The 13256-nt window shown below is 42.1% G+C and overlaps 1 protein-coding gene across 1 annotated transcript in view; it reads right to left on the reverse strand.

Moving 5' to 3' along the window:
• The window catches only part of Trap1 (TNF receptor associated protein 1), a 531360-nt gene that overhangs the window by 427110 nt on the left and 90994 nt on the right, over positions 1 to 13256 (reverse strand). Inside the window, exon 2 of the mRNA XM_071596655.1 lies at positions 7853 to 7957. Within this exon, the coding sequence (XP_071452756.1) occupies positions 7853 to 7957 (105 nt within the window). The remainder of the gene's footprint in view (positions 1 to 7852; positions 7958 to 13256) is intronic.

A 13256-nucleotide genomic window follows, 5' to 3' on the forward strand; every position in this document is an offset into this window, starting at 1 on the left:
GAATGATAATTAAGGTGGTTTCCCGTTGCCTTCCTCAATAGTGTTTTTAGCGTGACGCCGTCACTCAATACCCGCCCCTCTGGGTTCAGACGCCATTGCAGCCACCTCACTGAGGAACAGGCACTGTGTGGACTACCTTTTGTCTGGCTCCTAACCTTCGACCGATCTGGCAGGGGTGACCCTACTAGGAGCAATTATTATTACTCACGCAGGACAGCTCTAGGGGTCATCGGAACGCTCAAGCCGTACGCGAGGTCGTAGTCCGGGGAGGGGTGGTACATATGTGGAACTTAAAAATGGTTTATTGTAGTGAAGAACGCGAGTTGTGGCCGTATACGTTGAGGCTTAGAAGTGGAGATGTGGTTCCTCCGTCCATTCCAAGCAAACCAGTTTGAAATTTCACTGGAAAAATGCTAACGATTGCGCACAGATTTAAACAGCACCGACGTTTCTTTATTCTGTTCACGCCCACTGTGTCGCGGAGACACGGAAGAGAGCACGTTCACGGGAGCGGTCGTTCATTGAAAGATTCTATTGAAGAACAACCATAGGTAAGGTGTCGAAGCAAGGAAACTTTCACCCTGGTTACATCACATAAGGGGGGAGAGCCAATTATGTGCACGTTTTGGGGCGACAAATGCCAAAAAAAAGTAATACCCAGTTAACCGCCGACACAGAGGAGATTATGCGCGGTGGGCAGGAGGGGTTCGTTCCGAGGCTTTATGTTTCTCATCTGCGACCTCCGCTAGGGCACATTTTATTTGGCTTCCAGATAATTAATGTTTTTTTTTCTCCTTCAAGAATAGAGAATCCCTTCGACGACGAAGTGGACGGCTAATCCCTTTTGGACCCGGATAAATAGAGGCATCCGACGCCTTGGGTGTGGCGCCAGGTTGGGAATAATATTGGAGAACGTTCAAGGGATCGCTCGCTGGAAATTTAAACTCCGGTGAATCACGCCCGTCCAATCCACCTGCGAGGCCCCGAGGAAGGGAGGCCCTCTTTTGGTTTCGGAAGGGACTTTTCACTCGCTTATCACGTTCGGGAGAGTAAGGAAAACCCCTCTCTTCGCCCACCATACCAAGTACTACTCCATTTGTTTTCTTCTCTGTCCATTTCACCTTCTCCATTCTATTCCACACCCACATTTCAAAAGCCTCCAATATACGTCTATCCTCCTGCTTCAATGACCACGTTTCCGCGCCGTACATAGCCACGCTTCATATCAATTTTTTTACGAATCCTTTATTCACATCCTTACTCAACGTCCCCGTCCTTGTGAAAGCCTCTTTGCCTAGCGCAATTCTTCTCCTCACGTCCCTACTACTTTGACCGTGTCGCTCCAAAACACTACCGAGATACGTAAACTGTTCTACCTGCTCTAGTTTTTGCCCTCCTATTTTAATATTTAGCATAGCCTTTTTCTTTCTAGAAAATCACATAACCTTTGTTTTATTAATATTTATTCTCATCCCATACCTGTCGCACTGAATTTCCAATTCACTCAGCAATGCTTGCAGCCCCTTGGCTGACTGACGAACTAAAGCTTGGTCATCAGCAAACCTAACTGATTTTACGAATTCCCCGACCACTTTCATTCCTACCTCCAGTTCATCTCATGCCTCTTTAAACATTTCCTCTGCATACAGGCTGAACAGCAACGGTGAATATGGGTTACCCTGCCTTACACCTCTTCCTAACACTCCCCATCCGGACTCCCCGTTCCCCATCCCCCCTGATAAATCTGAGACATGTACAGGTTGCGGATTAGTATCCTTTCCCTCCAATCTATTCCTAATTTCTTCAATACACTCATTAGTTATTCCCAATTCACTCTATCAAACGCTTTTTAAAAATCTACGAAACAAGCAAATACCTCCTGATTGTGTTCTATATTCCTCTCGATTAATAATCTCATTACTGCAATGGCATCACGATTACCTCTCCCATTTCTAAACCAAAACTGTCCATCGCCTAAGTCATCATTTGCCCAACTCTCTACCCTTTTGTTTATGATCCTGAGAACAACTTCAGCTGCGTGAGATATCAAACTTATTCTCCTGTAGTCATCTCATGATTTTGCCTTTACCTTTTTCGGAATAAGAACTAACATTGATCTCACGAAGTCTTCCGGCCAGATTCCCTCTTCATAAATACTACGGATCAGCCCATATAGCCTCTTCCTCCCACATTTTCCTAAGCATTTTAAAAGTTCCACCGGAATGTTATCTACCCCCACAGCCTCGTTTAGTTTCATCTCCCTTAATGCCCTTTCTATCTCATTGTCGAGTATGCCTGGACCTAAGCTATCGTCCTCTACGTCATGTCCCTTTTCTGTCTAATTTTGTAGGTCTAAGTACTTTCCTATACAGTTCTATATACTCCTTCCATCTCTTTTGGATCTTTCCTGCGTCAACTATTACCTTAGCCACCTTATCTCTAACTATTAGCATAGATCTTTCTTTCTTACATCCCGATAACGATTTAACTTTGCTGTACAGCGCACCAATTTCACCCTTCCTCTGCAAACATTCCATATCCTCACACTGCGTCTTCCACCATGCTTCTTTTGCTTTATTTGTTGCCCGCCTCAATTTATTGTTTAATTCTTTTTACTTCAATTTGCCAAACTCTGTGGTTACATTCTTCCATTTTCTCCTCTCGTCCACCTGTGCAATCATCTCATCCGTGATCCATGGCCTCCTAGTCCTTTTCGCGTTAACGGTTCAAATAGTGTCTTTTGCGGCTTTAGACAACCCTTTCTTGATACTTTCCCTTACTTAATATTTTTCTTCAATAGTGTTCATCTCTTTACCATCCTCCAAGATTTTCTCTACAGCCTGTTGGTACTCATTTCTTTTCAATCCATTTAATGCTTCTACATTCCATTTTCTAACTCGCAGCCCCTGCCTTATCTTTTTGAAACCGACGCTACATCTCATAACAAATAAATGGCGGTCACAGTCCACATCCCCTCCCAGGAAGCTGTGCGAATTCATCAAACTGTTTCTAAACCTGTGTCTAACGAGAATATAATGTAGCTGATACCTCTCTGAGTCACCTGGCATTTTCCATGTATGCCTGCGTCTTTTGTGGTGTCTAAACCAAGTGTTGGTGATGACTAACCCCTGTCTCCTGCAGAACTCAACTGCTTTCTCTCCGCGGTCATTCCTCGTGCCTAAACCGTAGTCCCCGACCTCATAACCATCTCTTCCTTCGCCAACCGTCGCATTCCAATCCCCCATCACTATGAAATGTTTCCCTGCAGGATTACACGCGATTATGTCCTCTAACCGATCGTATATCCTATCCTAACCTCTTCTTCCTTATGGTTGCTCGGTGGCATGCATACCTCAATAATAACTAAGTTCGTCGGTTCTGCTTTTATCTCTACTAGTAGTATTCTATCCGTTATCTGCTCTATGTTGACTACGCTTTTTCCTACCTCTTCATTTAATACTATGGCAACCCCTCGTTGGCTCTCGTCCCCGCCGCTGCGTATAGTTCTATACTGATCACTCCAGTAATCCCCGCTATCCTCCCATCTCACCTCGCATAGACCTAAAATATCTTTTTTCCCCTTCCCATCTCTTGTTTTATATTCTCCAATTTCCCTGCCCTCATCGTTGTCCTAATCGTTGTTCGTTGTCCATCGTTGTTCCTATCCTAACTAATTTGGTCTTCTTCTCCTGTGTCTTCTGTCGTGCTGCTTCCGGTTTTCCTCTGCAAGGGTTTCGTGGGATGACGACCGCGGAAGCCCTGCATCCCCCGCTGCCGGGCACGACACACGGCCGTTTGGGCCGAGCTCTGTAGTTGCCAGGACTAAAAATCTCTCTAGTGACCATCATATTTAACTTGAGAATGATAATTGAGGTGTTTTCCCTTTGCCTTCCTCAATAGTGTTATTGGCATGACACCATCACTTACTGCCCGCCCCACTGGGGTCCGACGCGATTGAGCCGCCTCATTGAGGAACAGACGCTGCGTGCACTACCTTTCGTCTGGCTCCTAACCTTTGACCTCTCTGGCATGGGTGACCCTACCAGGAGCAATTATTATTACACCCGCCAGCACAGCTCTAGGGGTCATAGGAACGCACAAGCCCTTCCACCACGTCAAGGTTATAGTCCGTGGAGTGAACTAATGAGTATATTGCAGAAAATAGGAATAGATTGGAGGGAATGGAGGCTAATCCGCAACCTGTACATATCTCAGACTGCTCAAGTGCGAGTGGGGAACGGGGAGTCCGGTTGGACAGTGTTGGGAAGAGATGTAAGGCAGGGTTGCCAATTATTACCGTTACAGTTCAACCTGTATGCAGAGGAAATGTTAAAAAGGCAGGGGAAGGACTGGAGGTAGGAATGAAAGTGGGTGGGGAATTCGTAAAATCAGTAAAGTTTTCTAATGACCAAGCTTTAGTTTGTCATCCAGCCAAGGGGTTGCAAGCATTGCTGAGTGAATTGAAATTCAGTGCGACAGGTAGGGCATGAGAATCAATATACGACACGATACGGCACGACACACGGCCGAGCTCTGCAGTTGCCAGGACTCAAAATCTCTTTAGTGACCATCATATTATCTTGGGAATGATAATTTAGGTGGTTTCCCGTTGCCTTCTTCAATGTGTTTTTAACGTGACACCATTACTTACTGGCCGCCCCTCTGGGGTCAGACGCCATTGCAGCCGCCTCACTGAGGAACAGACGCTGCGTGGACTACCTTTTATCTGGCTCCTAACCTTCGACCTATCTGGCATGGGTGACCCTACCAGGCGCAATAATGAATACTCCCGCCAGCACAGCTCTTGGGGTTATCGGAACGCACAAGCCCTTCCTCCACGCCAAGGTTGTAGTCCGGGGATGTTATAATGATGATAATAAACTATAAATGCCGTTTCAGTAAAACTTGACAGTTAAAATGCTCTTAAAAATCTGTTTTCAAAGCAATGTGATCACATAGGATTGCATTCAATATTGAGCACAGTTTGTGAAGTCCAATTATTTCTTATAGAACGCATAAAATTATTTATTCAGTCATGACCACGCTAAGTACACAACTATGAGTTAATACTCGCGTTTTACTAGCGATTTAATCAGAGATATGATAAAAAATTTACTCCATATAACGCTATGAATTAGATGTCTGAGAAGGGTTACCGACAACTAGAAGTGTACCGCAAGACAGTCGGAAAGATGCATCTCCCAATCAGAAACGACATTCCAAAAGCAATTGCATCAACTAAGCCGTTGTCGGGAGTGCGATGAATTTTTGATGCCGCGACTAAATACGAAATAACGTCACGGTCAATATTTGCCGCCGGGGGCAATCAAATTCCAGACGCGCAGCCGATGAATTTTGGAACATGGAAATATTTCCCATCAGCCATCACAGCGGCGTGTAGCCACTGGGCCAAAAATATCCGTTTGAAAAAAGGAGACAATTGCGCTGGGCCGAATGAAGTCATTGCTGCTACCACCTGAAGCATCGCCGAATCCATTCGTAATTTAAGGCGGGAAGCCATCGGCAGGAGGAATCGTCGAATTTTAATGAATATAATGAACTCAGTTTCCTGCATTAAAATTTCAACTTGGAGTCAAAGTAGGAGACATAACGAGCTAGGGTTAATTACTTTACTAGAGCAATCCAATCCGAACATTTCGTAATTTCAGTCACATTTGCTGGCATTCGTCACTCTTACGAAGGTCAGTTTACAAAGAAATTTCGGACATAGAGAGTATGCGACTATTTCACATTTTCACAGATGGTCCACAACAACATGATACAATGAACCAGACCCTATTCATATTTACGTGGAAACAAGTGTTATCGATTTCATCGGACTTGATCGGTATTTCGTGCCTAGAGAAAAATATAATTGCACTAGTCCGAGGCGACGGCAAGAAATGTCGATATTTTCTAGGTACCTAGCCCCACTGAAGACCTCAGGTTTGAATGTTTTAAATATCCCACTGAATATTATTCACAGAAGGTGAGCTACAATATTAAAACTAAAAGAGAAACTTACAGCATGCCTCCTCTACCGTTTCTGCTTGCTGAAATCCGCGGAACATACACACCTTTACAATACCTATCGACAAAATATTGGTTTGTCTGCAAGTGCAACGCATTTCATATTATTAGTGTTATATAAACCTCGTTGTAATTAGGCAATTGTCCTGGTGACAACGGTCAAGTCTGGTCAACGGTAACTCTAACAATGCACATACATACATACATACATACTCGTACTTAAACAAGAAGAACAGATATGAGACAAAATGCTCTTATATGTATGCAATGATACTTTTATGGAGATTATCAACTGCACCTTCACCATCACACAAGGACTAGGTTCACACCATACTTGCTGCAACGCTCCGTCCATAATCACGCACTCCATCCATAATCACGCACTCTTCAATTTCATATACCGTTCAAAATCACACACCGTTCACACAGCATTCACTTTTGCAATACAACTTATCACGCCCTCCACATCACATACAATCAATATTTTAATAAGTACATTAGTATGATAATGACTGATCAGTCAAGTTTATCACTCGATGGATGCTTTACACTTTTTCTTAAAACTCCTAAAATTGGATGGAAAGGGCTCAAACAAACCTCCAGGCAGATGGTTCCATTCAACAATAATTCTATTTAAAAAAGAGAAAAGATCTGCTGTGATACTAAAATTGTATGAATGTATTTCTGTTCCTTTGCGATAAAAGTGATATTCACTAACAAGATTAAACGTCTATCCTATTCTAAGGACAGCAAAAGAAGATCGGCGTTAAGTACAGAGGCTTTTACCGAAAGGGCCACTCTCCCTTCCTTTGATGCACAATGAATTCCCTTTATAATAAATCTATGAGAAAATGAGTTGAAATCGATGGAATAACAACAGATTAAACGTCACCCTTAAAGCTGACGGAAAAACGTTAAAATTACAATTTCAATAGTTGTGTGTGGTATATTAATGCTATTTTTTTATTTAAGAGCGAGAGCAGAAGACGAAACAGTGAAACCAAACAGGATTATTCTGCTTTTAGGGGTTAGAGCTAAAACAAATTATCCACGAACACCTAATTAGTTGGATTGGTGAATCGCAGAATATCGTGCTAAATGTTTTCGAAGTATAAAATCATGAATCCGCAAGAGCATGCATCAGTGAAAACTTGAATACCTATTGGACATAGTTCGGCCCGCGTCTGAAGCTTGGTCGCCGAGGCAAGAAAGTAGACGTAGGCTTTTGGGAAGTCGGTGTGAGGGAGGGTCGGAAAAATGAGGACGGAGAGAGAGAATCAAAAAAAGACGCCCAATGCATGGCGGTGTGGGGGGGAGTTTGGGTGGAAGACATGGAGAGGATGAAGGGTGAATGGATGTTGAGCGGCAAATGACACTCACTTGTACATTACGAAAATAGAAATAGGAGCCGAAAAGAAGGGAACAGGCAAATTATGACTTCAGAAAAGGCCTTCGGCTTCACTATATTCTATATTCATTCTACAATTTCGCAGGAAGAATATTAAAACGCAATTGATTGAGGAATTTATATGATTTACATTAACTCGAATTCATATTATTTAATGTATCTGGAATGAAATCATTATTTAAAACTTCACGATTTAATTAATGCCATACTATTTCCTAAATTTTGGCGTTTGGAAAGAATCTAGACATATCATCGGATGGTCACAGCTCTCACTAAGACGTTACTTGAGAGTATGGTCTACGATGGTCCACCATAGTGTGAACACATTCAGACAAAGGAACGCACACGCAAGAAGAATGGAAACCCTCGCCGAGATGAATGAACGAACGAATGAATGAATGAATCACGGCTTACCGGTGCCCTTCTCCGTGTCCTTGATGATGGAGTGGTAATCCTTGGGCTCCGCCTCGCTCTGCGTGCTCAGGGACCGGACGCCTCCGCTGCTCCTCTGCGCCCATCCTACGGGAACAAACATTCCAATTTGAAACTCATTCCAATCACAAATCACGTGACGGACTGCAAAAACGCCACAATGAAAATCCTTCATAGTCATTGAAACTCTTCGCCTTAATTATAATAAAACAATTCATTCGAAAATTATAAAACGAGTCCTCCGAGCCACGAATGCAAGAAAAACCGATTGGGGCTATAGTCCGCCAGATTGCACCAGTTCACGTATTTATTGCACATACCACGCACACTTTACATACTTCCACCCATTTATTAACCTCTTCTGATAAATGGCATTCTTCCTCTCAACAGAGGGGTGTTTCGAATCACTCAGGTGTTCCCCACGTTCTCAAATATCAATCACCAATTATCACCCGACATTAAATGACATGTGATGGAGGAAACCCAAAGCAAAAGCATCCAAAAATGAAGACTATGGACTTTGGTCATGTTTGCATCCACGTTGATCTTACGACGAAATAAATAAATTTTTAATAGTAAAATTTTTTTTATACTCGACAGTAAGAAGACACTTTATTACTTGGAAATTGAAACATAAATACATTTGTTGATATTTTTAAATTCTATATATTAGTTTGGCTTGTAATATCACTAAGGCAGTCTATGACTACTGAAAAATAAGATAACTATTGGCAAATGTATTGCAAACAATTAATACATGCTGCCTGGTCATCGACACATTGTCGATATTTGAGAAATATGGCTCATTTAACAGATAAGTAATTGGCAACAATCCTTAAATAATGTGGAAGCATTAGAAAATGTTTTAGTTTCATCTATTAAGTGCACTCGACCCGAAGGAGACAACGGTAATTGCGCAGATCAAGAGCGGCAGATTCGTGCAATAATGTCGGAATTGAGAATATTACGTACCAAACACCGCACTGGGCTAGAGGGGAGAACAAGGGAGTAAAGGAGAGGAAAAGGGGAGAGGGGGGGGGGAAGGGAGCGGAGGAGAGAAAGGCTGAGATGGAGTGAAGAATGAATAAGAGGACTGAAATGTAATATTGCGCGGACAATATTAATAGATATCCGATGGGGAGGGGTTGCGCACATGGCGGTGAAAGAGTCAAAATGGAATGGAAAGGGCTCCGGCAGTCCACTGTTTTCTCATTAATGGCGGAATGGGCAAGGAGCGCGGCGGTGGGCTCAACGGAAAACTAAGAGGGCCCTAGAATGAACCCCTGAGGAACGATAAAATCTGGGCGCTAAAATATCCACCTACGACGGTATTATTGTTCACTACGATGGAGTACGGCCGCTTTGCATTGAATTTAAGAACTTCGGGTAGAAATATAAACAGAAGAGAAACGCAAATTCATTTGAAGTTGAGCGTATGCGCGGTAACGGGTCCGTTAACGCAATGCGCCTTACGAGTCGGACGTAACGCGAAATTTTCATCTTTTCAGCATCAGTCGCTCAGTTATCAAAGAGTCAATGACGAGCACGGAAGAGCCCCCTGAGTCCTCGAATCACGCGTGATTGCGGCTCGTTCGGCCGTGGGAGACCGAAAATCGCACGACCCACGATTGGATGAAAGTAGTTAACGAGCAACATTCCTTAGAATTGAGTGAACCAACTAAATCAATTTCTAGTTTTGAAATGGATTACAAATTGCCAACTCTTCAGTACGTGCACAAATAAACACCAATCAACTGACAGAGTGCTCCCATTGGCCTGAGCTACGAATGAGAAAGCATTATTGATTGCCTGAACGTGGAAGTCATGGTTAGCGAATGAGAGACAACTTGAACTTACGTCATGGCTTAATCAAGTTGTTTTCAAGTTCTAGCGATTCATGTGAACCGGCGAAAATGGTTAGCATTAAGTTTTGAAAAACCCCTCGAAAAATATTACACGTGAATGCGTCCCTGTAGAAAAATTTCTATCATTGCATTTACAGAGGTACAAGCACACTTCATTCTTCCTGTACCCCCCCCCCCTCCCCCCCCCCCCTAATCGCCAATCCAACAATATCCACTTCAAGGCAACCTTCGATTTTATTATCCATGAGACTCAACACCCTTCCCATTCCATTTTCATCCTCCTTCGAGATTCTTAACGACCCCATCTCGCTCTCCCAACTACATAAACACTTTTCCATTTCTTCTACTCGGTATTCATCCACATCTACATAATTCCCCGCAAGCCTCCGCTAGGGCGTGTGGCGGGGGATGTTAGATCACCATCCTGTTTAATTTGCTCAGCACATCACCTGAGCAGAGAGAGCTAATCAGACGTGCCTTTCATTATTTCAATTTAAAATTTAATTAACAATCCGCTAAATTAAAACCTAAACACTTCAGAATCCTTGAGGTACAGGCCTACAAAATGCCTAATCTAATCAGCAAAAGCAAATGAAAAAGCAAAAGCAAAAAGGTAATCTAACTGGGAGAGTCATAGGAAATGAAACTTACTAATTCACCTTCTGATACCCAAATTTTCCTAAAATCAAAGGTTCGCTAAGATTACGTATTTCCTTGTGTTTCATCAAAGATATTTCTGAACAATAAGTTCGGAGTTTAACTTCTACCTGTCACCGCTTCCTTTCTCCACTAGACTCTCTTTTTATTAGTATTTAATTTCTCCAATTCAATTTCAGTAACTTAATAATATGTGTACTATGTAAAAATGATTGTTACAATGTACATGTATCTTTCCTCTAATTAATAGGGTTTTCGCAGGTTTTTCACAACCCCCTTCTCTTCGTGGGTGTTTTTCCTGCGTGGGTTTTTACTAGTTGAGCAATGCCACGCTCTCCCTAGCTTTTCCCACAAACCTCATCCTTTGATTTGACTTTCCTCCTTTTATTGTACTCTATCTTCACTGTCATTTTTATTTGAGTATGTGTAGGTGTATTCTTAATTTATATATGTATATGTATGTATGTAAGGGTGTATATGTGCGTAATTATGTATGTATTTATGTATGTGTATGCATGCATGTATGTTTATGTGTGTATGTGTAAATGTATGTGTGTGTGGATATGTATGTATATGTGTAGGTATGTGTATGCATAAATGTATGTATGTGTGTGTGTGAGTGTATATATATATATATATATATATATATATATATATGTATGTATGTATATATATATATATATATATATATATATATATATATATATATATAATATCTTCGAAATGGAACGCTCTTCGGCGACACACAAATATATAAAAACACAGATGTAGATTTTTAGAATATAGAGACACAAAGAAAGGACACTCACAATTTGTTATTTTTACGTTTCGACAGCACGGCTGTCGTCTTCAGAATCATTCTGAAGACGACAGGCGTGCTGTCGAAACGTAAAAATAACAAATTGTGAGTGTCCTTTCTTTGTGTCTCTATATTCTAAAAATCTACATCTGTGTTTTTATATATTTGTATATATATATATATATATATATATATATATATATATATATATATATATATATATATATATATACTTTTTTCTTTTCGATGTGAAAATCTGTGCTAAATGAACTAATGTCTGTTTATATGTCTTTATGTGTACATACTATATGTATGTAACTATAAGTTTAATGCCTAATATAATGTATACGACGATGGGTTAAATGGAAGAAGGGACCATTTGGTCTCAATTTCGCCCAAATAAAGACCTCTATCTATCTACTCTTTACTTCTTCTTACGATTGCCAAAAGGAAGGCAGAATGAGAGTTCAACAAAGAACAGAGAGACATAACCGGCATCTCTCCGATATCGTAAGATGGTCGGAAACCAAGAGATAAAACAAACACGTTCTCTTCCAATTTTCGGCAAATGAATACATGCGATGGGCACTCGAAAAAGCTAATCTCATTCAAAGCGTGTCTGCCACCACACAAACTATGGGTATCCATCCGATTTAACCAGAAACACTCCCACACTCCCATGGGTGGTGGCTATGGGAGTGTGGGAGTGGGACCCACCACCAGATTGTTCGCTAACCGACAATAAGGACATTCCCCACGATTTCCAGGAATACACTTCTATATACCATGGCGCTCAACGCACCCGAAAATGTTTATCTCGGTAACTGTTGGAAATGTGATCAGTTATTGACTGCAGTTGTCGTAAATGTCGAGACACGGTCTCACTATGATATGGAGTGGCATAATGCTGTATAGAAACATGCGTAATCACGTGAGGAATATTATATACGTACTGATGGGAAATTCTCTGGTATTCTTAAGTTACCGCCAGCGGACCCTTCCCAAGAGGAACATGAATTTCTAGGAAAAGTAAATCCATAATCTGAAAAGGAAAGAGTCTTGTGCCGACCACCAATATAGCTCCCTCATTAAGGGACGCATAAATGTGGCGAAGCAAAACATCACGTCGGTCGGTATATATATATATATATATATATATATATATATATATATATATATATATATATATATATATATATATATATATATATATATATATATATGGCAACCCCTCGTTGGCTCTCGTCCCCGCCGCTGCATATTATTCTACAATTATCACTCCAGTAATCCCCGCTATCTTTCCATCTCACCTGGCATAGACCCAAAATATCTATTTTTCCCCTTTCCATCTCTCGCTTAACATTCTCCAATTTCCCTGTCCTCATCATTGTCCTAACATTCCACGTTCCTATTCTAACTAATTTGGTCTTCTTCTCCTGCGTCTTCTGTCATGCTGTTGCTGGTTTTCCCTTGCAAGGGTTTCGTGGGATGACGACCGCGGAAGCCTTGCCTCTCCCGCTACCGGGCACGACACACGGCCGATTGGGCCGAGCCCCGTAGTTGCCAGGACTCAAAATCTCTCTAGCGACTATCATATTTATCTTGGGAATGGTAGTTGAGGTGGTTTCCCGTTGCCTTCCTCAATAGTGTTTTTAACGTGACACCATCACTTACTGGCCGCCCCACTGGGGTCAAACGCCATTGCAGCCGCCTCACTGAGGAACAGACGCTGCGTGGACTACCTTTCGTCTGGCTCCTAACATTCGACCTATCTGGCATGGGTGACCCTACCAGGAGCAATTATTTTTACTCGCGCCAGCACGGCTCTAGGGGTCATTGGAACGCACAAGCCCTTCCATCACGTCAAGGTTGTAGTCTGAGGAGGGATATAAATATTTCTCCCGTAGGTTTCCTCATTACCAGTTTACAAGAAATCAAGGATGGCTGGCCGGCATGCAGTCATAAGCGTGAAATAGAGGCCAGGGAAAGGGTTGCTTTTCTCGTCGGTGCAAAGGGCCGCACTGCGATGGGCCGCCCGTTTGAGGCCACTGATCTGAAATGGGCT

Source organism: Hetaerina americana, unplaced genomic scaffold (assembly GCF_022747635.1).
Source record: "Hetaerina americana unplaced genomic scaffold, ioHetAmer1.1.p SCAF_8, whole genome shotgun sequence".
Taxonomy (NCBI): domain Eukaryota; kingdom Metazoa; phylum Arthropoda; class Insecta; order Odonata; family Calopterygidae; genus Hetaerina; species Hetaerina americana.